General features: G+C 43.4%; 1 protein-coding gene, 2 non-coding genes and 1 pseudogene across 3 annotated transcripts; 3 read left to right on the top strand and 1 right to left on the bottom strand.

Annotated features, from left to right (window-relative positions):
- Positions 1–1132: 1132 nt before the first annotated feature.
- LOC139403135 (small nucleolar RNA U3) lies at positions 1133–1348 on the top strand. Its single transcript, XR_011633283.1, has one exon. It is a non-coding gene; the product is annotated as a small nucleolar RNA U3 (small nucleolar RNA).
- A 514-nt stretch (positions 1349–1862) lies between these two features.
- LOC139403131 (small nucleolar RNA U3) lies at positions 1863–2078 on the top strand. The gene has a single exon (XR_011633279.1). It is a non-coding gene; the product is annotated as a small nucleolar RNA U3 (small nucleolar RNA).
- A 53-nt stretch (positions 2079–2131) lies between these two features.
- On the top strand, positions 2132–13011 carry LOC139403126 (VPS37A subunit of ESCRT-I). Its single transcript, XM_071146839.1, has 12 exons — positions 2132–3147; positions 3615–3689; positions 3983–4100; positions 4332–4432; positions 4755–4956; positions 6617–6687; positions 9980–10107; positions 10761–10819; positions 11271–11339; positions 11618–11761; positions 12308–12421; positions 12646–13011. The coding sequence occupies exons 1-11, from the start codon at positions 3038–3040 to the stop codon at positions 12386–12388; spliced, it is 1158 nt and encodes a 385-aa protein (XP_071002940.1). The 5' UTR covers positions 2132–3037; the 3' UTR covers positions 12389–12421; positions 12646–13011.
- Positions 13012–13180: 169 nt separating this feature from the next.
- LOC139403128 (phosphatidylinositol-3-phosphate phosphatase MTMR7-like) lies at positions 13181–25066 on the bottom strand (annotated as a pseudogene).
- Positions 25067–25981: the final 915 nt, after the last annotated feature.

Here is a 25981-nt window from a genome sequence, read left to right as displayed (position 1 = left end):
TGCTTGACAACACCTTTTACAAGAAACTCAGAAGTGACCCTACTTCCCAATTTCAGAATACTGTCTTTACTGTCCTAGATGGGTATTTCAGTTCTGGTCAGATAACCAAAAAAGAACATGTGGGGAAAAACTTGTTCTGATTGGCTGGGCCTGGCTCCCCAGTGGGCTGGGCCTGGCCCCTGCTCAGTCAAGTCAAATTATATTGGTCACATAAACATATTTAGCAGATGTTATTGCAGGTGTACCGAAATGCTGTTGCGCCTTCTTCACCTTGCTGTCTGTGTGGGTGGACCATTTCAGATTGTCAGTGATGTGTATTCTGAGAAACTTGAAGCTTTCCACCTTCTCCACTGTCGTCCTGTCGATGTGGATAGGGGCATGCTCCCTCTGCTGTTTGCTGAAGTCCACAATCAGCTCCTTCGTTTTGTTGACGTTGAGGGAGAGGGTATTTTCCTGCACCACTCCGCCCCTCACCTCCTCCCTGTAGGGTGTCTCGTCAATGTTGGTAATTAGGCCTACTACTGTTGTGTCGTCTGCGAACTTGATGATTGAGTTGGAGGCGTGCGTGGTCACGCAGTCATAGGGGGAACAGGGACGACAGGACCGGGCTGAGAAGGCACCTTTGTCATGTGAAATCCATCGATTAGGGCCTAATTTATTTATTTCAATTGAACAATTTCCTTATATGAACTATCACAGTAAAATAGTTTACATTGTTCTAGTTGCCTTTATATTTGTGTTCAGTATTAAATAATAAATATATTATCGAACGTATACCACTGGGGTTTTCAGCCAATGGTAGTAGTCGCCCAAAAACTGAGCAGCCTCTGGTAGGTACCTCCCATTATTTAATTTTAGGCAACTGGAGAATGTATTCTGTTAATCTGGGACATATGTGCTTTTTGTGAGCCAGTAAATTATATTATATGTCCATTAACTGTTACTTTACATTCAATACAATGTGATACCTGATACGGGTCAATAGTAAGGCTGCTGCCACGTGCTGCTGTATCGCGCTCTGCATACAGTGAGAAGCGACTGTAGGTAGTGACAGTGAGGGAGGGAGCTGTGAAACCGTCAGTCAGACTGATTGCTCCAACATGGCCTAAGCTTGCTCGCCCAAAGATACGTTAAGACTATACTTTCAGGGATCATTTCTATAGTTCTTGACTTGAGAAATGTGTTTCTAAAGTGTTAGATCTCGTAACCCACGATGATGAGATGCGATATTCCCTTCTGAGCGCGAAGCGGGCTTTGAGTAATGATTCAGTTCATCCGCTTTCTGCCATTGATGACCGTTCTTTGCTTCCTTGTGGAGCATTGAGGGAGGGAATATGATCAGAGTGGTTACCGCTTAATATTGTTAATATTAACTTCTTTGGTACATGTATTGTAGTTCAGGTTATTAAATAGTTTATCACCATTATACAACACAGTTGGTTCCTGTTTTCCTTGCTATGACGTTCTTCTATAGGAGATATGTGATTTTAATCCAGTCAGAACTCTACCTTTTCAATTACATTTGATTTCTAAAAATGTTTTTCTTGTATTTTCTCTATTGTGGGCTATTGACTTTTTCAGCCAATGCCAGTCCCATAAAAACTGCAGTGAGTACCTTCTGGCACCTCCCTCATTTGCACAGTTATATTGTGGAGCAACTTGAAAATGTATTTTATGAAGCTTTCTTGGGCATAAAACACGACAATACTGATTCCTTATGTGACCTATTAATGAAAAGTAGCCCGATAAGCATGATTTCGGCCACATGGTACTACTATATAGTGTGCTCTTTGTACGTGGGAAACCGTTAGTGAGTATAGCAGCTCCAACAGAGGCTACCCTCGCTCGCCCTCAACTTATTTAAGACTATACTTTCAGGGATCATTTCTATAGTTCTTGACTTGAGAAATGTGTTTCTAAAGTGTTAGATCTCGTAACCCACGATGATGAGATGCGATATTCCCTTCTGAGCGCGAAGCGGGCTTTGAGTAATGATTTAGTTCATCCGCTCTCTGCCATTGATGACCGTTCTTTGCTTCCTTGTGGAGCATTGAGGGAGGGAATATGATCAGAGTGGTTAGCGCTTAATATTGTTAATATTACCTTCTTTCGTACATGTATTGTAGTTCAGGTTATTAAATGGTTTCTCACCCTAACACAGAGTGGTTAGATTTAGTTTGTGTAAATCAAACAAGAATACTGATCATAACTGGTATGTATAGACTATATGTAATGTCAATAGTAGGTGGTATAGTAACGTTTATGTGCCGGCTGTTATCATGGTATTTACTTTATCATTAGGCTTATATAAGAGTGAAAACATGCAATGTATTCTTTCACCAGGTCATGATAAAGTAACGTTAATTTAATTAGAAATGGAGTTCTTAAATCTTCTAGAGTATTTTTTTTCCCCTATTGCCCAATCGATGTTATTTGTAGTGACAGTAGAAACCATAGGAATGCTGTGGTACAAACTGTAAAACAAATGGTGACGTCATTGAAGTATGCGCATTGAACTCTCAACTCCTGATGCGGAGAATGTAAAAAAAAACATTACAATTATGTTACATTTGTCACAACAGTATTGAGAACAATTTCATTCCTTTTAAATATATCTCAGTATAGTTTGTTATTTCCCCCCCAAAATACTTGTACATTTACCTTCCTGGTTTCTTTGTGTACAGTGAGGTAGTACGCAAACTACTTAATCATGCTCGTACACAACGAGGGTTGTTGTCTTCCTATTATCCGTTTATGTGCTCGGTAGCTACTAAGCTTACCAAGAATGACAGTGCCAATTTTGGATAAATGCTTCAAGCGGAGAAATTGAATAGTTATTTTTTACGACCATCTAAGATATGCCATACTGAAAGTTATCGCTGTGCAAGTAGCTAGAAGATACAGGCTAGCGAATATTGGCTACATCTCGACGGGGTTTTCTCCTTCCCTTGTCTGTTCTCGTTGAGGCTGGATAGTGATTTATTAATTCATTAGCTAGCTAGTCATTAAGTTCAAGCTCGTGCCCAGCCAGAATAGGATGAACTGGCTTTTCCCCTCATCCAAGGGTTCCGGACCTCTCCCACCTCTTAATAGCTTGCAGCAACAAAGACAACGGCAGATCGAGTCTCTCAAAGCTGCCCACTCCAGGTAAATCAACATCACGTACTAGCAATGCTAACTAGCTAGTTATGGCTAATCCGTGGCTTGTCAGCCTTGATAGCTAGCTAAAGTATTTGCTACTATTTAAAGCGTTGTCACAAGGTGTAATTAGTGTGTATCGTGCGATGTCTAGCTAGCTAACGTTAGTGCCCCCATCGCAACACCGACAGTTGATGGGACTAGGTCAGATTAAGTTATTATGTATTGTTTACAAGTAACATTAGAGAGAGGTGCCCCTCAGCGCTCTTCTAGATAGTCAGCCTAACTTTATAGGTGACATAATTGTAACGTTATGTAACTAATATGAACAATATGTCTAATATATACGTGTGTCACTATCTTTTTCAATATACTAGCTAGCTAAATACGTTTTGGATTGACGTGTCAAAGTATTGTGTGTAAGATGGATAAACTGGTTTGTATCTAACGTTACATGTTTCGGTTTTCTCCTACAGCTTAGCCGAGATCCAGAAAGATGTGGAGTACAGAATCCCTTTCACAGTCAACAACTCAACCATCAGCGTCAACATGTGAGCGAGCTGCACGTTTACAGAGTTAGCATTAACAGATGAATACATGTTTACGTTTTAGCATCAACATATGAGCATGTTGTCCCATCAGTGTCAACATGTGTGTAAACCCCAAAAGCTCATCCTGCCATTGGTTTACAGTACAGTTAGGTTAATCTTCCATTTACTTGGCTATGTCTGACTTGTTGATTATTTCTTGCACGATCAACAGTACTCAAACACTCAGAACTCATAGGCATCTCTCTCTACCTTTCTCCCCCTTATCTCCCTCTTCTCTTTCTCGTCCTCTGCAGCTTGCTTCCGCCTCAGTTTCCCCAGGAGAAACCAGTAGTCAGTGTGTACCCTCCAGTAGGACATCACCTGGTAGACAGCAACAATGGCACCATGGTTACCAGCCCCCTCATTACCAATGTAAGTCCTTCTCAACTAGATATGATGTTATTTAGGTCTATGTCAACAATACAAGAGACAAGGGAAGTTAAGTCTGTGGTGATCTGAATGGTAGCCATTTTATGTTTTTCTCTAGGTATTTATACTTGTTTAGTTACTAGTTCATTGTCTGTATAAGGGCAGGTGTTGACATGGATGCAAACATCTGGTATTCATGTGCTTGTCATGAAGCTAACGGGCCTATGTTCTCAGTTTGGAATGCACTCAGATCTGGGCAAAGTCATCCAGAGTCTCCTGGATGAGTTCTGGAAGAGTCCACCGGTCCTGACGTCTGGCCCCACCGGCTTCCCTTAGTCAGTACCACACACACACACACACACACATAACATGTCATCATGTAATCCTTTGTTGGCCGTTGAAGGCAAATTCTTTGGGTTGCGTGTAATACGCAGTGAAAGGACGATGAAAAGGTGTACAAAGTCACATGAGACAGCCACTGTCTCATAGCTTAACTGCCATAGCTTTACAGTAAAGGATACAAGGAGGCAGAAAGACTAGCTCAGTGACTAGTGTCATTTAACTGAGTACTGTTTCTTCACAAAGGGAGCCCATTCTCATCAGCTTTCTGTTTCTCCCATCTTTCCTCCCTGCCATCTCTCTCTCTCTGTTGTGCAGTAACATGTACAAGCCGTCGGGGATGCCTCCCTACCCCACACAGAGCTTCCACTACGGGCTGCGCCCCATGGGCCCCACCCCGCCCCCCATGCCTCACGCGGGTGTAGAAGGAGCTCACGGTCACTGCCCTCCCTGGGCAGCAGCCCCTGTCTATGGCCTCATCACCGACCTGCCTCTCCCCGTACCCACCGCAGACTCCCAGGTAAACGCACTACCACAGGTTCATTGAAGTGTAGTTTACCCAGTAGATATCTGGCTAATACTGACCGACATAATACCTAAATGTATAAGTTAAGGAGACTACTTGGCATGCAGTTTAGACGCCCCAAGAGGTTTAATGTAGCAATGTTTCATCAGGACAGACAAATACCCACAGACGAGAGGTCGACCGATTAATCGGAATGGGCGATTAATTAGGGCCGATTTCAAGTTTTCATAACAATCAGCAATCAGTATTTTTGGGCGCCGATTTTAAAAAAGCTTTTTTTTTTTATATACCTTTATTTAACTAGGCAAGTCAGTTAAGAACACATTCTTATTTTCAATTACAGCCTAGGAACGGTGGGTTAACTGCCTTGTTCAGGGGCAGAACGACAGATTTTCACCTTGTCAGCTCGGGGGATTCAATCTTGCAACCTTACAGTTAACTAGTCAAACAATAACGACCTGCCTCTTACACGAATGTAGTAAGCCAAGGTAAGTTGCTAGCTAGCATTAAACTTATCTTATAAAAAACAATCAATCATAACCACTAGTTAACTACACATGGTTGATGATATTACTAGATATTACCTAGCGTTGCATATAATCTGACTGAGCATACAAGTATCTAAGTATCTGACTGAGCGGTGGTAGGCAGAAGCAGCATTCAAACAGCACTTTTGTGCATTTTGCCAGCAGCTCTTCGTTGTGTGTCAAGCATTGCGCTGTTTATGACTTCAAGCCTATCAACTCCCGAGATGAGGCTGGTGTAACCCGAAGTGAAATGGCTAGCTAGTTAGCGCGCGCTAATAGCGTTTCAAACGTCACTCGCTCTGAGCCTTCTAGTAGTTGTTCCCCATGCTCTGCATGGGTAACGCTGCTTCGATGGTGGCTGTTGTCGTTGTGTTGCTGGTTCGAGCCCAGGGAGGAGCGAGGAGAGGGACGGAAGCTATACTGTTACAATGGCAATACTAAAGTGCCTATAAGAACATCCAATAGTCAAAGGTTAATGAAATACAAATGGTATAGAGGGAAATAGTCCTATAATTCCTATAATAACTACAACCTAAAACTTCTTACCTGGGAATATTGAAGACTCATGTTAAAAGGAACCACCAGCTTTCATATGTTCTGAGCAAGGAACTTAAACATTAGCTTTCTTACATGGCACATATTGCACTTTTACTTTCTTCTCCAACACTATGTTTTTCCATTATTTAAACCAAATTGAACATGTTTCATCATTTACTTGAGGCTAAATGTATTTTATTGATGTATTATATTAAGTTAAAATAAGTGTTTATTCAGTATTGTTGTAATTGTCATTATTACAAATAAATAAATAAAAATCGTCCGATTAATCCAATAATCGGTATCGGCGTTGAAAAATCATAATCGGTCGACCTCTACCACAGACTGACCTATTCTTCTAGTTAGAATCATTGGGGGCATCTATTATATTATACTTTATTTTCAAAACACCTCACCACCAGCTCTAAGCACACAATACCTTAACAACTGTTGCCAGGCACTCAGGCCTGTCAGTCACCTGCGGACTAGAGCTTCTGTACTGGAGTACTGCTGTGATGGTCAAGTGCTTAGCTACTTGTTTTATGTGTTGGTTAGCTACATAAGACGTGATATCACTCTGTCTGCAACAGGCTGGGTTGAACGGCCACATGTACAAGATGCCTGAGATTCCTGAAACATTTCCTGAGCTGTCTGAAATGAGGTATGTGCATTCTGCCACCAAAGGGTAACGTATGAGGACACGACTCAAAGAAACGTTTAGATATAATGATATGTATATAGGTTTCAGTGGAGGCTGGTGGGAGGAGCTATAGGAGGACAGGCTCATTGTAATGGCTGGAATGGTATCAAACATATGGAAACAACATGTTTGACTTTGTTCCATGAATTCCATTTCAATGAGCCAGTCCTCCTATACCTCGTCCCACCAATTTTCACTGAGAGGCATGTAAATAATTGACAGCCAATGATCAATCAGGGATATTCCATCTTGTTTGGACAATAAAGTTATATTGTCTTCCAATTCTGAACCTTCACGTTTGGGTTTCAATCACTTAATCCCACATCAACCTACATATTAGCGCTTTCCTCTCTCTCCCATGTTTGTTATTTATTTTTATTTTTACAGGGACAACGTTTCAGTAAAAGTGCCAGTTTAGCCAGCCGGCTAATTTTCAACCGCAGTCCCTGGGCAGGATATTAAAAGCAATGACAATATCAATACAGACAAACGATGAGCATTAAGCACATTCAGAGTAACATATGACAAGCAACACGTAGCACGCAGACAGAGAAACATAGAACAAGCAACACGTAGCACGCAGACAGAGAAAAATAGAACAAGCAACACGTAGCACGCAGACAGAGAAACATAGAACAAGCAGCACGCAGACAGAGAAACATAGAACAAGCAACACGTAGCACGCAGACAGAGAAACATAGAACAAGCAACACGTAGCACGCAGACAGAGAAACATAGAACAAGCAACACGTAGCACGCAGACAGAGAAACATAGGACAAGCAACACGCAGCACGCAGACAGAGTAACATAGAACAAGCAACACATAGCACGCAGACAGAGAATGTATTAACAAGCAACACGTAGCACGCAGACAGAGAAACATAGAGCAAGCAGCACGCAAACAGAAAAACATAGAGCACGCAGACAGAGAAACATAGAACAAGCAACACGTAGCACGCAGACAGAGAAACATAGAACAAGCAGCACGCAAACAGAAAAACATAGAGCAAGCAGCACGCAGACAGAGAAACATAGAACAAGCAACACGTAGCACGCAGACAGAGAAACATAGAACAAGAAACATAGAGCACGCAGACAGAGAAACATAGAACAAGCAACAGAGCAACATATTAACAAGTAGCACACGCAGACAGAGAAACATAGAACAAGCAACACGTAGCACGCAGACAGAGTAACATAGAACACGCAGCACGCAGACAGAGAAACATAGAACAAGCAACACGTAGCACGCAGACAGAGAAACATAGAACAAGCAACACATAGCACGCAGACAGAGAAACATAGAACAAGCAGCACGCAGACAGAGAAACATAGAACAAGCAACACGTAGCACGCAGACAGAGTAACATAGAACAAGCAACACGTAGCACGCAGACAGAGAAACATAGAACAACGTAGCAGCACGCAGACAGAGAAACATAGAACAAGCAGCACGCAAACAGAGAAACATAGAGCAAGCAGCACGCAGACAGAGAAACATAGATCAAGCAACACGTAGCACGCAGACAGAGCAACATATTAACAAGCAGCACGCAGACAGAGCAACATATTAACAAGCAGCACGCAGACAGAGCAACACATCACAGAAAGCAACTAAACAAAATATGTAAAAGCAACAGTGTTTCCACACCTACAAGCTACAGACAACATGGAAAAAGGCCATACAAAGATGGGGATTATGTTCAAGTCTGAGTGGCCTTTAGCCATGTCTTCATGTTTTTTGTGAAGGTGTGATCGGTGGTGCAGTTGTTTGTGTCTGATTGCAGTATGTTCCAGACATGGGAAGCTCTCACAGAGAAAGTGGATTTACTAAAGGGGCTTTTCCTTAGGGGAACTATACAGTCACCTCTCATGGCAGACCTTGTGGATCTGCTGCCATGGGTTTGGGTTTTCTGTTTAACAAAAGTACTGAGTGGAGGAGGAGCCAGGCCATTTAGGATCTTGAATACAAGACAAGCATCAGTTTATTGCACAAGATTTTCCCAACTCAGGAGCTCATGTTTTTTTTTCTTTTTTTTCCTTGAATTTTAGCCCCTTTTTCTCCCGAATTTCGTGGTATCCAATTGTTTAGTAGCTACTATCTTGTCTCATCGCTACAACTCTCATACGGGCTCGGGAGAGACGAAGGTTGAAAGTCATGCGTCCTCCGATACACAACCCAATCAAGCCACACTGCTTCTTAACACAGCGCGCATCCAACCCGGAAGCCAGCCGCACCAATGTGTCGGTGGAAACACCGTGCACCTGGCAACCTTGGTTAGCGTGCACTGCCCCCGGCCCTCCACAGGAGTCGCTGGTGCGCGATGAGTCAAGGATATCCCTACCGGCCAAGCCCTCCCTAACCCGGACGACGCTGGGCCAATTGTGCGTCGCCCCACGGACCTCCCGGTCGCGGCCGGTTGCGACAGAGCCTGGGCGCGAACCCAGAGTCTCTGGTGGCACAGCTGGCGCTGCAGTACAGCGCCCTTAACCACTGCGCCCCCCGGGAGGCAGAACTCATGCTTTTTGAGGATGTAACAGTGATGATGGCTATTGGGCTTCCTATCAAGCACTTTGAGAGCCTGTTTGTAGACAGACTGAATAGGTTTTAATGTTGTACATCAAGCTTGGGCCCAACTAGTCAAGCAGTATGTTAAGTATCATAGATTTGAAGTACAGTTTTGCTACCTCCGTAGTCAAACAATTTCGCATGAATCGCGAATTCGCTAAGTTGAATTTGGTTATTTGAGTTACCTTGTTCACCTACTTTTTATAAGAGAGGTTGGAACCAAGTATGATGCCAAGGTACTTAAAATCAGATACCACCTGGAGCTTCTCCCCTGACACATAGACATCTGGCTCAGTAGCATCTGTTGCCCTCTTTGTGAAGAACATGCAGACTTTTTTTCCCACATTGAGATGCAAACATGAGTCACTGAGCCACTTTGTCACCTGGACCATTACAGTAGTAAGTTCTTGTGCAGCTTGTTGTCTGTTCTTTGCATGCACATATATCACTGTATCATCTGCATACATTTGAACTTCAGACCCAGTACAGGCAGAGCATTAATTTACAGGCTGAACAGAAGGGACCCTAGTATTGACCCTTGGGGCACGCCCACATCATAGCTGAGAGTGGGCGACAGCTCATTGCTCACTCTGACACACTGGGTTCTGCCTTCAAGGTATGATTTCATCCATCTGTCCCACCATATCCCTCTCTGACTGACTGCCTGTGTGTGTTGTCCCCAGTGTGTCCCAGCTGAAGGACATGAGTGAGCAGGAGGACGTGCTGCTGGAGTTGTTTGTGTGTCTGCCCCAGCTCAAACAGGTCACCACTGACAAGGAGGAGCTGGTCAACAGCATTGTGGACATGGCCAGTGAGTCTCCCTACAAACTAGTGGTGGTTGCTAAACTTGACTGGGCAGTTGGTGACACTGTATAGCCAAAGCCCACCATGTACACACAAACAAATGCTAGAGCAAGGACCATGGTTATTTTGAGCTTCCAGTCATGCTAATGCTAGTTAGCAATGGCGCCAGAAATGACCTACAACTCCCTTCATACTGCACACAGAGACATAACATTTTTATCCATGAGTTCATCTGACTCAGTAAGGAGATGAAGCGCTACTATCCCAGGAGCCCAAATTCACAAACTGTCCCCAGAGAGCCCAAAATCACAAACTGTCCCCAGAGAGCCCAAACTGTCCCCAGAGAGCCCAAACTGTCCCCAGAGAGCCCAAACTGTCCCCAGAGAGCCCAAGTCCCCAGAGAGCCCAAACTGTCCCCAGAGAGCCCAAAATCACACACTGTCCCCAGAGAGCCCAAATAGAGAGCCCAAAAGTTCAAACTGTCCCCAGAGAGACACTTTTGGTGTCAAGCTCATAATCGCTATGGTTACACAGATCCTCAGTCAGTTCATATGGGCAGGTAGTGAAATGAGTGTGTGCTAGAAAGTGGGGAAGTGTTGAAGCTGAGTTCACTGCTGCCCTGGGACACACACTGACATGTCTTGGTCATCTCTCTCCCAGAGAAGAACCTGCAGCTGGAACCTCAGCTGGAGGGGACGAGACAAGAAATGCTGTTCAAGGTGAGAATTTGTAAAAAAATATATATATATATTTAACCAGGCAAGTCAGTTAAGAACAAATTCTAATTTACAATGACGGCCTACCGGGGAACAGTGGGTTTAACTGCCTTGTTTAGGGGCAGAACGTCATATGTTTACCTTGTCAGCTCGGGGATTCGATCTAGCAACCTTTTGGTTACTGGCCCAACGCTCTAACCACTAGGCTATCTGCTGTTGAATAATACACATTCACTGGCTAATGAATGCAGAAGGTCTGTGTCAATATACGTTAGCAATCACACTCTACCTGTATGAATGTCTCATGACAACTGTCAGTTTGTTACTAACGTTATAGCTGATACCACCTTGCACCATTGAGCCAAGTTGAAATGTTGGTCGGGATCAGTCCTACTGCTATAGACGGTATATTGTGTTGTGAGCGCTAGTTGTTTCTTACTTGTTGTGTTGACAGTACGAGCAGCTAACCCAGAACAAATCGGCCTTTGAGACCAAGATGCAGAGACAGCATGACATCAGTGAGGTGAGGTTTTCCCTTCACCAAACACACACGTGATGATCACGTTTTCTAACCTCAAAAGTACATAAATGTTGTCCATGACCCAGGCAATGAGTCGTTTTATTTGCTGCTCATCTTGTCCATGTTTTTGGGGTTGAAACATGTCCAGATTATTCACAACACAACTGATGATGTAGGGTGTGGATTTGGCTTGACGTCTGAGTCCATTTTGAGGTTTGAAAACAAAAAAAAAACGTTATTTTTTTTTAAGTGTCATTCTATGAACTTGTGTTGTTCTCCAGAGCTGCAGTCTGAGTGCCCTGCAGGCTCGTCTGAAGGTGGCAGCCCACCAGGCGGAGGAGGAGTCAGAGGAGAAGGCCGAGAGCTTCCTGGAGGGCAAGACGGACATCGACGACTTCCTGGCCAACTTCATGGAGAAGAGGACGGTAAAACTGAACTAACTGTCAAAAAGTCAAGTCAACAAGCTGACATGAAGTAATGAAAGACTGATACCAGCACACTGCAGAATTCTACCTCAGATGTATTTTTCAACATTTCAACACGTCTTTGTTGTCCAAACAGCATTCTATAGTGTGTGGATGGATATGTCTGTGTTTCACCAGTCACTGAACTAGCAGAGTTAGAAGGATCATAACATAGTTCAGGAAAAGAGAGCCGGGAAGCATTGAGCTGTTGTCTAGACGCTATTTACACTCTGTATAAACATCTCTGTGGTAATATGAACAAGGTGTACTGCAACAAGTCAACAACCAGGAAATGGGATTCTATGTAAATACTGGCTATTACACAGTAGTCAATGTTTGATTTCATATTTGTGTGTGTGTGTGTGTGTGTGTGTGTGTGTGTGTGTGTGTGTGTGTGTGTGTGTGTGTGTGTGTGTGTGTGTGTGTGTGTGTGTGTGTGTGTGTGTGTGTGTGTGTGTGTGTGTGTGTGTGTGTGTGTGTGTGTGTGTGTGTGTGCTCGCTGTACAGCTCTGCCACAGCAGAAGGGCCAAAGAGGAGAAGCTGCAACAGTCCATCAACACACACGGACAGTTCCCCAGCAGCCACTGAGCCCCTTCCCCTCCTCACACATGTTTATAAAAGGTAAACACACTAACGCCACTCTGTTGGATGAAGTACACACTGTACGAAGGGTTTATGTAATCTGACCTTAAAGGGGCAATCTGAGATTCAAACAACTACAAAGGTTTTTTTTTTTTGGTAAACAACTGGAGAAGTGTAACCTCTCAAATTCATAGATGTAAGGAATGACTATACTTGAGAGCAATGATGGGTTTAACAATGTTCCATTTTTGTCTTGATCATAGGCTGCATTTCTTCTCTTCTCTTCTCAAGTATGGAGATGTATCTACCAGCAACACACCCCTAAAGAGAGGAGAAGCACATCTTGGTGTTGATAGAGGCTAAGAAGCAACCATTGTGGTATGAATTGTAATCCTGAACTAGGCTTTTGAACTCATTTCAGTATACAGTTTCCAGTGATGATGATGATGGTATGACTTGTCTCATACATACATACCTACTTGAATTTGGATGATGAGTTTGCTAACGCTGCTGAACACCCAACTACAACTGATACTGTATTTAAATAATGTTAATAATAGGCTTTATTATAATCAGACACCTTGTACTATGTTATTTAATTTCTTTAGGTTAATAAACCATTCAGAACATTTGTTTACTAAGAATTCCTGATTATTCTTTTTTTCTAACATTAACATCTGACCAGTGTGTGTACTGCATTTTAGTGTGACTGAAATGCACAGTCATGTTCATTAACCTCATGTACACTCTATCCCGTTCTGTAAAATAATGCGTTTTAAACCAGCACATCAAATGTAATTTCCCTTTGACAGTGAATAGTTTATTTCAGGTCATTTACAACAACGTATACAGTAAACACTAAATACGACAGTGGAAAGGAGATCCATTGGATTCAGCCATGTTGTTTTCCCAGGTTGACCATACAAGTGGTTTCTCAACAGTCTAATACTTAGCCTGGTCCCAGATCTGTTTGTGCTCTTACCAACTCCATTGCTCATTGTCAAGCCATGACCATTCCATAGACGGGTTGGTTGTTTAGCAACAAAACCGACACGTGCGCAAAATGGGGCAAAACAGACGTGGTTGGCTTAGATTGTTGACAACATGTAAACTATATTTAGTCTCCAATGTTTATTGAAAACATAAAGTTCCACAATGAGTTTCTCTCAAATACATTGTCACAGTTGTTGGTTAGCTAGCTAGCAAATGTTAGCCATATTAGCATAGATCAAGAACAAGATGAAACGAGCCACCTGTGATCCCCCCACATGGCAGTTTGTCATTGTTGCTAGTGATCTGTCCATCCAGGACCTTAACAACACGCGGCTTTCTGCCCCTTTGAAGCGCACACACATATTTTCGTGCTGTTGTCAGCTAACCCTGTAGGCCGTTGGCAAGAGGACAGAAACAGAATGGTACACAGGCTAGCTAATGCTACCTATCACAAAGAGATTTGAGGTCCAATATCCACACCCACATCCCATTCAGATTGAACCAATGTGTTGGCCATGCATTCTAAGTGGTGCGCTGGTGTTGATATTGGAACGTTTCTAATGTGTCCTAAGTGTTCATACTACAGCGCTAGTGACTGCACTCGTATACACAGTTACATATACACAGCAATGGGAATAACCATCTGAAAAGGTTACCGCAGTTCAATGGGCTTTCCAAAGGAAAGAGTATGTCTCTCGATTCATTACTAATAAGCAGCAACGTTCACTTCATTTCAAGACCAAATAAAAGCCTAGTCATGGCAACGCGGACATTTCTGTTCATCCAGGCTAGTTGAGAAGTGCGGTGTTTCTTCATTTGTGTTAGAAGGCAGGTTATTGGAACGAGACAGTAAACATAACTAGACTGGGTGGTGATGAATGTACCAAGAACATGTGCCGTGTTTGACAGTGTTATCTGGGTCGTGTTCATAAGTGCAGAACGTAGTGAAACGTTTAATAGTTTTCTGAAGTTTTCTTTGCCTCCTGATCACGACCATGATATACCACTGGGAAACATTGTAGCCTCTATGCTTGTTCAGACTTCAGAAGGGACAAATAGATTTCGGAGGGGTAGTCCTACTTGGTGCGACCAATGTAATGCATTGGTCTGAAGGAAAGTACAAACAAATGTACATTTAGTTTTAAAATGTTGTACAGTCGTACATTGTAACTCAACATAATAGCTTAAGACAAAATATTGCACACCAGTATTTTGCCTTTGCTGTAAACGTTTGGTCCTGGAATATTTTTGTTCACATTTTACACTAGTATGGGGTTCAAACATCCACTACGGCTACCCAGTGTTACCACAATACCCGGCAGGTGCTCATGTTGTGCTCCGATACTAACTACACACAAAACAAAAGAATCACAAGTCAAATCCAGTCCAATTGGATATTCAATTGTCAATGCAAAGTGCCTTCGTCAACATGGCAAGCCCCTCATTGATCGCCATTTTCGCTCAGGCCGTGCAGTAGACGGCCTCGTCGGGGTCCTTGCTGTCGTCGCCGCCGCTGGAGGAGCGGCTGCTGAGGTCGGCCACGCCCGATTCCATGTCGCTGCAAGCCGAGGAGAGGTCGTCGGGGTCAGGGCCAGGGCCCTTGGGGGGCCCCAAGGGCAGGGTCATAGCCGAGCCCGGGGGCCCCCCCTGGGAGGGAGAATAGCCCTGAGGGGGGCTAGTGAAGGGGCCATCTCCAGTGGGAGGAGCCAGCCCACCTGGCCTGCATTCTTCCTCACACACTTTGTTGATCTTCCTCTGACCCGCATTACCCTTAGTTTGATCCGCTTTTGTCAGGGCTGCAATCCTCTGGAAGATGGACAGAGGAAAAAATGAAAAGACAAGTGTTACCAGTAAGTCTGGGACAGAATATGAATGAATCGCTATGTCTATAGACTACTAGCAGTACTACTGTACATGTAACAGAAACCCTCCTGTTGAACGCCCCTCTGAGACACATTTTCTTTGACTTGATGGTGTTTGCCCCCTCCTCTGTAAAAACCCAACGATATAGTTGTTAAAACAGCATAAACTAGTTAATAGTAATTAATAATGATAATAATACATTGATAAAATTGTAAATTGGCCTTAAAGAGCAGCGTTCATTGGGAGCGTTACGCGAGCGTGTCTGTATGCCTTGTTTGGTGCCCGGTTGGGCCGTCCCTCCCGGTGCTACCTCCTGGTGATTGGTCAGCTCCTCCTCCAGCTGCTGAGTCTCCTCCCTGACGGCTGTCAGTAAGTCGGTGGGCGTCTGGCGCGGGGGAGAGCTCTTCTCCACACGGTTATACATGCCCTTCCACAACCTTGGAGACAAGATACACTGTACTACATCTATTGAACAAACACTCTGGATCTAAACCGTAATACAACTATTGAACAAACCCTCTGGATCTAAACCGTAATACATCTATTGAACAAACACTCTGGATCTAAACCGTAATACATCTATTGAACAAACCCTCTGGATCTAAACCGTAATACATCTATTAAACAAACCCTCTGGATCTAAACCGTAATACATCTATTGAACAAACACTCTGGATCTAAACTGTACTACAAAGTAAAGTGCTTTCTACAACGGGCTACCATCTGATGGGTTTTAACCCACAACCCTTCGTCTCAGACGTACCCAAAGACACAAAGTAAATAAAAACCATTCAGTGTCCCAGTCCTAGCTTTTTCACTCGTTTTCCCAGTGAGTCTACTGAGAGGGTGCAGTAACTCACTTGAAGCAGTAAGGGGTGGTGTTTGGCCGTAGCATCCCCTGAGTCTGGGTGTGGTCAGCCCTGTACAAGGGGTTGGCGTACTGTGCCCTGTCCTTCCACAGCTGGGGCCACAGGGAGTGAGTCCTCTCACGCAACCTGACCAACGTTGGAGAAAACCACACCAGATGTGATACATGAGAGGGGTTACAGTACAGAAGAGCTTGATGTAAGAAAGGCAGAGACCTGCATGGAATGGGATTGTAGCGGCCTTATGAACCACAAGGTTGTTAGCCCGCTGAGCTAACACAAGTATTCACGCCTCAGGCAAGGTTATTCGTGTAACACAAGCACGGTTCACTGAACTACCTCCGTCACATTGGCGCCCTCAGTCTCACCCCATGTCCCTCCTCTCCTTCTGGCTGTTGCCCAGGAAGTTGCCGTACTGGCAGGAGTCTGTGCAGCTGAACCAGGAAGCGCTCGTTGAACTCAAAGGCACAGGGGAACTGCTCTGACAGCTGCCACACACACTCCAGGAACTGGTCTATCACCGGGGACACCTCCTTAGGATCACCTTCCAGATGGTTGTACCTGCAGAGAAGGAAAGACTGCGGCTTAAAAGACTTTCATAAGGGGTTTAGTGGCAATCAGCAGTAGAAACAATAACAAAGTGGTCTCCCTGCCTCTGGTTTGGTGAAAAGCTGAGGGATGTAACCCCTCTCAAATTCATAGACAGAGCTATGGATGCGAGGAATGACCGTCCTTGATAACAAAATTATAGTTTTACGTTTTCTTTGTTTACAAACGTTGGAGTAAAAGAAGCTTATATTTTTTAACTGCTGATTGCCCCTTTTAAGCAGATTTAAAGAACTGTGAGGGAAGTGTTATGTATCGACTCAATGCTACTTTCTAATAACCAATTAGAAAGGTTCATGCATGTTACTGACTGATCGTGTATGGAGGAATCTATCACTATCACTGTTCCTCAACTTAGCAGTATGCCCAGAATATTGCTATGGGAACAACCGAGGTATCGCAGAGACAGAGAGCCTTGTGAGGTATTGCTCAGCTCAATCACTGGTAGTGATGAATTAATTATGCTAAATCATGCAAATACAACTTGTCTGTGTATAGCCGTTTATTAGACAACTGCTGGGACAGCCCCAGCGGAGCTTCTAATAGACCTGTACGGTGTGCAGAGTTTGTTGTAACCTCTCCAGCTTGCTGATAATAAAGAGTGATTCATTTTAAGATAGGCGTCAGGTGTCCCTGGAATTTCCACCACAGAACAAATAGGTCATCCTGGGGCGTTGTCATGGCAATTTTATACCCCACTGGTTAAACAGTAATGCCTCTAGGCAACTGCATCAAGGTTAGGTGCCTTTTTAATCTAGCCAATGACTTCAGCTGATAAGAGAACATGCACAGACTGGAGTGAAACACCTCCAAGATGTGGAATAACTCTACTTCACCAACCCTAACTGAAATCTGAGACGGACAGTCGCTGCTAAAGCGGCTGAGTTTCACAGGGGTTATGATCTGACCTGAGCGCAGCACACATGGCGGAACACGTGGCGAGAGGATCTGAAAGCGCTGATGGCCGACACGGTTCGTAGGTCGGACATGCTGTATGTTGTCGGTGACAAATGCACTTCTCGTTCTGATGAAGGACTCTACTTGAGAAGGTAAAATGCATGGCACTGCAGGGACCTTCATTCTACCAAACGGTAGAGTTAGGAGTTGGGTTCTTAGACGGACTGACCTGTGTGAAAACTTGTGACCGAACGACACCCAGTCCCTCTCGATTAGCAGCTAAAAGATAAAAGACAGGAAGAAGAGATGAAGTCTTTCTTGCACCCGACGGGCCAGTTTCCCAGACCATGTCTAGTCAGGGACTAAACACATACTTCATGGAGACGCCGCGGTCCGGACAACTGGCCCCACGTGTGCTAACTAGATCTCTGGATTGGATCACAGTAGAAGAGGGTCTGTACGTGCCATGACGTAGACTGTAGATACTGTGTGATGAACGGAAGCTAAAGCCTTACCATGAGTCCCTTCATAGTTCTGTAGTAAGGCTCCAGGAGAACACTGGCTACAGAGCAGGCCTGGGCCGTCCTGTCCCAACCGTCCGAACAGTGGACCACCACACTGATACCCTCCTCCGCAACCGCCTACACACACATCGCAGTATGACATTATTGAAATGTATACCCATTGTGTGTGTGTGTGTGTGTGTGCTCGCGCGCCCTGCCCAGTGTGTATCACCTTGGCGATGAAGACGCCTGCGTCCAGCACGGCTTTGATGTGCTTCAGCCAACCGGAGCTCTCCAGCCCCCACAGGAAGTCGCCCATGGAGGGAGTCTTGAGCTCACCCACTATAGGGTCAACACAGGAAGAGAGGTCAGTCATTCATACACACATACAATGTGGGACATTCACAAGCCAACCCAAAGGAATGCATGAACCTGACAACTATGTGCGTGAACGGAGTAGGAATACTGACTGACGTTCAGTAGAACATCGGCCGTGGTTGGAAGGGAAAGAGGAACTCATTACCGTCAATGATCTTCTGCTGGCTGTTCCTCATCACGTGGATGTTCTCGATGCCGATGAACTGCAGTTTGATGTTGGCGTAGTGGTCCTCGTTCTCATAGCCTTTTCCAGCCGCCCGGTTGGCCATCGCATTCAACTGGAGAGAGATGATCATCATTAGAACACAATACAGTCAAATACGTACTGTTGACGACATCATTACATGTTACATTTTAGTCTTTTAACAGACGCTCTTATCCAGAGCGACTTACAGGAGCCATTAGTGTCTCGCTCAAGGGCACATCGACAGACTTTTCACCTAGTTGGCTCGTGGATTCGCACCAGTGGCCTTTCGGTTACTGGCCCAACGCTCTTGACCTCTAGGTTACAGTATATCAACACTTCCTGACCCCGGGGTCTATCTATGGTGACCTCTGACCTTTGGCCTGGTGTCCACCACGTAGATGTAGTCGCTGCCCGGGTTGGACTTCATGATGGCCTCCAGCATTTGTTCATCCTCCTGGGAGCGAGCGCTGAAGCCGGACAGGGGCTGACTACAGCGGCAGATAGCAGCCTGGGAGAAGAAGGGGTCAGACGCTAAAGTGACTGGTGATGACATCCAGCTCAGTATCCTAGTATCCTAGTAGCTAGTATCCTGCGTGTGTCTTGGCATGCCAAGCGAAAGCCCACATTTAAACAGTCATGAAAGTCATTTGACATTTTTAAACAGAAAACACAATATTCCAACCTGTGACTGGTTCAGGTATAAGTATTAAACATGACGAATCACCTAAATGAAACAAACATAAAACAACTGTTCTCCAGAGTCAACCCACACCATTGACCCAGATAGTATGCCCCATCCACTCACTAGGGTATCCTGGTGGAAGTACGTCAGGACAGGTAAACGCCCTCGGCTCCGGAACTTAGAGCTCCCCACGATGACTGGAGGTGTGGCCGACTTTGGCACAAACAGCTCTGATGGGTACGTATCACACACCTGCAGGCAGAGAGAGAAAGTCTTTAGAAGAGGAGGACTATACTACTAACCAGTGGTTGAAAACCGGAAAAGAGCAAAAAATGTCAAGGAACAGAAACAAAAATGAACCCAACTGTTCCGGAACAGAACCGGTTAATAACGTTCTTTTACGTTTCCAGGCATTTTTTTTCTTTCTAGTCCCACAACAAAATGCCTATGCAAAGCCCTTACTCTGTCACTCAAACGTAGTCCAGTGTCTGCCTGCAAACTGAAAATCTTTGCCTGTGCGTGTGCTTGTTTGGCTAACTCCACCCTACAAAGCATAGGCTACTGTATTGACGTTACAAGCTTGATTCAGAAGATGGGGAGAGAGATTTTTAATTGGCTAGAGAAGAATGGATTAACTTTTTCCAATGCTGATAATTTAGAGCTAGTGTCATGTTTGATTTATTAACTGCAACATAGTAAGACGTTTATAATTCTGGTGCCGCTCTGCACACACACAAGCTTGTTAGCTAGCTAGCTCAAAGAACATTCAAAGTTCCTCCATGAGCTAACTGTTAAACTGTTGATTTCACAGGTTAAAAAAGGAACACAAAGGAACGATATAAACTGGTTCTTTATTTGGCTTGGAACCGGTTCAGAACATTATTTTGCTGGCCGGAACAGTGGAATGAAACAAAACAAAATGTATTCTGTTCAGAACGTTATTTTACTGGCCGGAACAGTGGAATGAAACAAAACAAAATGTATTCTGTTCAGAACGTTATTTTGCTGGCCGGAACAGTGGAATGAAACAAAACAAAATGTATTCTGTTCAGAACTTTATTTTGCTGGCCGGAACAGTGGAATGAAACAAAACAAAATGTATTCTGTTCAGAACGTTATTTTGCTGGCCGGAACAGTGGAATGAAACAAAACAAAATGTATTCTGTTCAGAACGTTATTTTGCTGGCCGGAACAGTGGAATGAAACAAAACAAAATGTATTCTGTTCAGAACGTTATTTTGCTGGCCGGAACAGTGGAATGAAACAAAACAAAATGTATTCTGTTCAGAACGTTATTTTGCTGGCCGGAACAGTGGAATGAAACAAAACAAAATGTATTCTGTTCAGAACTTTATTTTGCTGGCCGGAACAGTGGAATGAAACAAAACAAAATGTATTCTGTTCAGAACTTTATTTTGCTGGCCGGAACAGTGGAATGAAACTAAACAAAATGTATTCTGTTCAGAACTTTATTTTGCTGGCCGGAACAGTGGAATGAAACAAAACAAAATGTATTCTGTTCAGAATGTTATTTTGCTGGCCGGAACAGTGGAATGAAACTAAACAAAATGTATTCTGTTCAGAACTTTATTTTGCTGGCCGGAACAGTGGAATGAAACAAAACAAAATGTATTCTGTTCAGAACTTTATTTTGCTGGCCGGAACAGTGGAATGAAACTAAACAAAATGTATTCTGTTCAGAACGTTATTTTGCTGGCCGGAACAGTGGAATGAAACTAAACAAAATGTATTCTGTTCAGAACTTTATTTTGCTGGCCGGAACAGTGGAATGAAACAAAACAAAATGTATTCTGTTCAGAACTTTATTTTGCTGGCCGGAACAGTGGAATGAAACAATTTTTTTTGTATTCTGTTCAGAACGAAATGATTGGAAAATTATTTCAGTTCCAACCCCTGCTACTAACCCAATAGTCAATATCAGACCCAGACTGAACAAACCCAGTACTCAACATCAGATCAGGACTATAACTAACTCAATACTCTATCAAAACCAGAAAAATCAACAGAGGACTGTACTAACCCTCTACTCACTATCTGATTAGGACTATAGTGGTTAAAATCAGAAGAGGACTGTACTAACCCTGTGCTCACTATCTGATTAGGACTATAGTGGTTAAAATCAGAAGAGGACTGTACTAACCCTGTGCTCACTATCTGATTAGGACTATAGTGGTTCAAATCGGAAGAGGACTGTACTAACCCTGTGCACACTATCTGATTAGGACTATAGTGGTTAAAATCAGAAGAGGACTGTACTAACCCTGTGGTCACTATCTGATTAGGACTATAGTGGTTAAAATCAGAAGAGGACTGTACTAACCCTGTGCTCACTATCTGATTAGGACTATAGTGGTTAAAATCAGAAGAGGACTGTACTAACCCTGTGCTCACTATCTGATTAGGACTATAGTGGTTCAAATCGGAAGAGGACTGTACTAACCCTGTGCACACTATCTGATTAGGACTATAGTGGTTAAAATCAGAAGAGGACTGTACTAACCCTGTACTCACTATCTGATTAGGACTATAGTGGTTAAAATCAGAAGAGGACTGTACTAACCCTGTGCTCACTATCTGATTAGGACTATAGTGGTTAAAATCAGAAGAGGACTGTAATACTACTAACCCTGTACTCGCTGTTGGCTGGCGTGCTGACCCAGAGGTTGTTGGGCACGCCCATGCGTCTGTAGTCCGCCTGCAGGTCTAGGAAACTCCAGGACTCCTCCCTCTCCTCCTTGTTAGCGTTGGGATTGATGGACAAGCAGTAGAGCTCGCTATATTTCTCTGGGCAAAACAGATAGAAACAAATGATCATATTTGATCATGAATCATGTTAAAATCAGCTAAAATCATTTTGGGATCATATTGAAGGACAAGCAGTAGAGCTCACAGTAAATCTCTTGTGGACAACAGAGAAACAATACAGCAGTCTATCAAAGGATCATACGATGATTCGTATTCATTTAACCACTACACAATAAATGATTCAGATTCATTTAACCACTACACAATAAATGATTCAGATTAATTTAACCACTACACAATAAATGATTCAGATTCATTTAACCACTACACAATAAATGATTCAGATTCATTTAACCACTACACAATAAATGATTCAGATTCATGTAACCACGACACAATATGACTTATCGTATGATAACACAATACAGTGCCTCCTACTATATATATATATATATATATATATATATATAATTTATTTTTTTACCAGAGGAAAAAGTGCCTACTACTATATATATTTTTTTGATATTTTATTTTATTTTTTTACCAGAGAAAAAAGTGCCTCCTACCATATACAGTGCCTTGCGAAAGTATTCGGCCCCCTTGAACTTTGCGACCTTTTGCCACATTTCAGGCTTACTGAACAGGACCCAGGTGAATGGGTTCTGAAAGGTGATAGTCTCTCTCACCTGGGCGAGAGAGGCGTGCAAGCGAGGCCTGGACATCCATGGCGTCCCTCTCCTGGGGGATGAGCAGCTGAACCACCTGGAAGTTCTTAGTGTGGACGACCAAGTGGCTTCCTGAAGGGGTGGTGGGCGGCCGCTCCACACTGGCCACCATGCTGTGGAGCACCTGTCAATGACAACCGAGAACTCTCACAGACGGTCCCAATTCACTCCCCTCCCCTCGGCAACAACTAACCCTTTGACGTTTGCAGATCTGTAAGGGGATGGCAATATGGTGGAAGCTCTACCACTATACTGCTGATACCTATCCAGATCCCTCAGATATGCAAATATCGAAGGGTTAGGGCCAATGGTAAGGGGGCCGGCTGTCACAGTGGCATCTATTGCTAAGTTGAAAATATAACAATTATGGAAGTGGAAGGGTAGTTTTTTTTATTTATTTTTTACTTTTCACTCAACTCAAGATTACCGCAGCAGTCGTCTGTCAATAATGGACAGCAGACATTACTACATAAGTATTAGTTTAGTGTTATGATAAGCAATGCATTTAATAACTGACAAATTACATTTTTACTAAACTATAGTTTTTATGGGGATAAGAGAACACGTTGCAGTTTTAAAGCCAATTTCCTGAGCATTTCTACACTTTGTTGGTATGGGGCTGGGAAGAAAATGTGCTATTTTATAGCTCATCATGCTTTTGTTCACATTATGAGGCTGAGAATTCGTTTTTTTTTTTGTTTTAAAGCTAATTTCCTGCTATTCTACACATTTTTTCATGAGGCTGAGAGACAATTTGGAAGATTTTAAAGCTGATTTCCTGTAATTCCACAAATGTTGCTATCATATGCTATCTGGGGGCCCACGACCTCCAGGGGGGCCCCAACCATCTGTGCCTGTTCTGGAATCCGGCCCTGAGAAAAGGGTTCCACTCCTGTTCACTTCAGAAGGCCTAAATACACCGACAAATCTCACATCATGTGTATGAAGGAGATATCCATTAAAGAGGAAATGTATTGGATGAGGTCCATTGACTTGAGGTGAGTCTCCAAAGTGCCGGAGCAAATCAATACTATCTTTCTGAGAAGGCAGGAAGGAAGCCACACACAGGGTAGATAGGAGGAGTTGTGTCAGAACAGTGTCAGGCCAGACGACTTGTGATAGGTCTCGTGTCAGAATGGGGTCTGTTGAAACAACTGGTATCACTTCCTAGCTCCTACCCAAGTCTCTCTGCGTGTCTCTGGGTTGTTCTCCACGAAGATGGTGTGTGTGGCGGAGAGGTACAGCGTCCCCACCATGGCTTTCCTAGGGGCCGTACGGTCAATCAGGCGGACATTCTCCACCTATAGGGCCACAGACACAAACACACACACACACACACACACACACACACACACACACACAAGTATAAATGGGGTCAAAACGGAATGTAATCATATCTATAGGCTACAATGTACTGAATGTGTGTGATTGACTGTATTGGTGGAGGCATATCTTCTCATAAAAACAAGGTTATTATAGAACTCAATGTTTACACATGTTGTCGTTGTAGATAGGACTGTCTGAGATTCTGGAATGTTATAACTGTTTAATAGAAGTAACCTACCGCAGAATTCTGTAACAATGTGTCCTTATTGAGGCCTATTGCCTTTATGCTAGAATCCACAGCGGAGAAATGCCCGCGGCAGACTAGAATAAACATCAAGAAGCCAGGACAAGAATGAAACGGATTGTGCAAATTCTAATGTTAAGATTTACAGGCATGCCATCATATGAGCTATGTTTTTGAGTGTTCATTTTTGCAACGGTTTAACCAGGAAAATACATTGCGGAGAGTATGATTGTTATATTTTCAGGAACCCTGAATGTTGGATACATGAGAAAGGGGATGGCACGAATCAGCAACGTTTCACATCTTTAGAAGACGCAACTGAAATGCGGTTTCATTTAGGAACAGGATTAACTAAACTCAAAGAATAGGATGGAAATTAAAATATAGGGTTGGTTTACCTTTGGCGTTCTGATGTGCTCCATCATGGACCTCTTCGATCAAAATGGTGCGTGTCGAAATAATCCGAGGTCCTGGTTTTGTGTTTTAAAAATAGAGGATCTTGGCTCAGCACAAAAATCGCGCAGAATTCATATTCTCTGTGCGTTGGATATTAGATGGGGCGCCTCGCAAGTATGCCATGGTTCCCCCTATCTTATTCTGTACAATAGGAGAATCACCCTGCACCCACTCGGGTACGGATGGGTGATTATGACAACACGGTCGTCACTAGTTACCCCAGCCACAAACTCATAAACCCCGCCTATTTCTACAATGTATCTTCTTAAAATGTTATTTTAAACTTGACCTTAACCGTAACTTTAACCACGCTGCTAACATTATGCCTAACCCTAACCTTGAATGAAGACCAAAATTCTCATTTTTGTTTGCATACATTTTTACGACATAACTTTGTGGCTGTGCTATCTAGTGGAAACACAACAACACGGATCTTATTGGCAAGTATTGGCCGTATTCGAGAGCATCAAATGACTGCGGATTGAACTATCTACAAATCACGTTCCATCATAAATAATGACTCCCTACTAATTGTAGATCGTTCAGTCAAAATTTACCCATGATACATTGCGATTTTGATCCTCTCGAACACGGCCATTACCTCCCAACGGCGCCTGCGCACATCACTGAGCGATGAGCCGGTGGAGCTCAGGCAGCGACCAGTGCTATACGAGATCTTTTGGACGTTCCTACCTTAAATCCTAACCATTTTAAATGTAAATTTAGGAAGGCGATCAGCTCATATCCCAGGGCGATTAAAAAAATAAAGTCTTCTAAAGAATACATTTACATTTTGAGACGAATGGCCCAATTTAAATGTGTGAGTGTATTTTGCCGTTTAGCCTCGTTAATCTTTATAGTTAGGTTACTCTAATATTAGTCTGTGTGTGTGTACGTGTGTACATGTGTGTTTGGCCATGATTCTGCTTCTGCTTTCAGGTTGATTGTTTATGTGCTTTCAGACATTGTGGGAGAAATACATGCTTTCATGCGGAAGTGGAAGAAGTCACACCCAGAGTCGGCCATAAGTACTACAAATTCAGATAGCTGGCTAGACTAATTTACCAATCTAAAAATTGCTCGCTGACATGGCTAATTTGAACGACT

The sequence above is a fragment of the Oncorhynchus clarkii genome, unplaced genomic scaffold, assembly GCF_045791955.1.
Source record: "Oncorhynchus clarkii lewisi isolate Uvic-CL-2024 unplaced genomic scaffold, UVic_Ocla_1.0 unplaced_contig_6757_pilon_pilon, whole genome shotgun sequence".
Classification (NCBI taxonomy): domain Eukaryota; kingdom Metazoa; phylum Chordata; class Actinopteri; order Salmoniformes; family Salmonidae; genus Oncorhynchus; species Oncorhynchus clarkii.
This window is presented reverse-complemented; position numbering and strand designations above follow the sequence as displayed.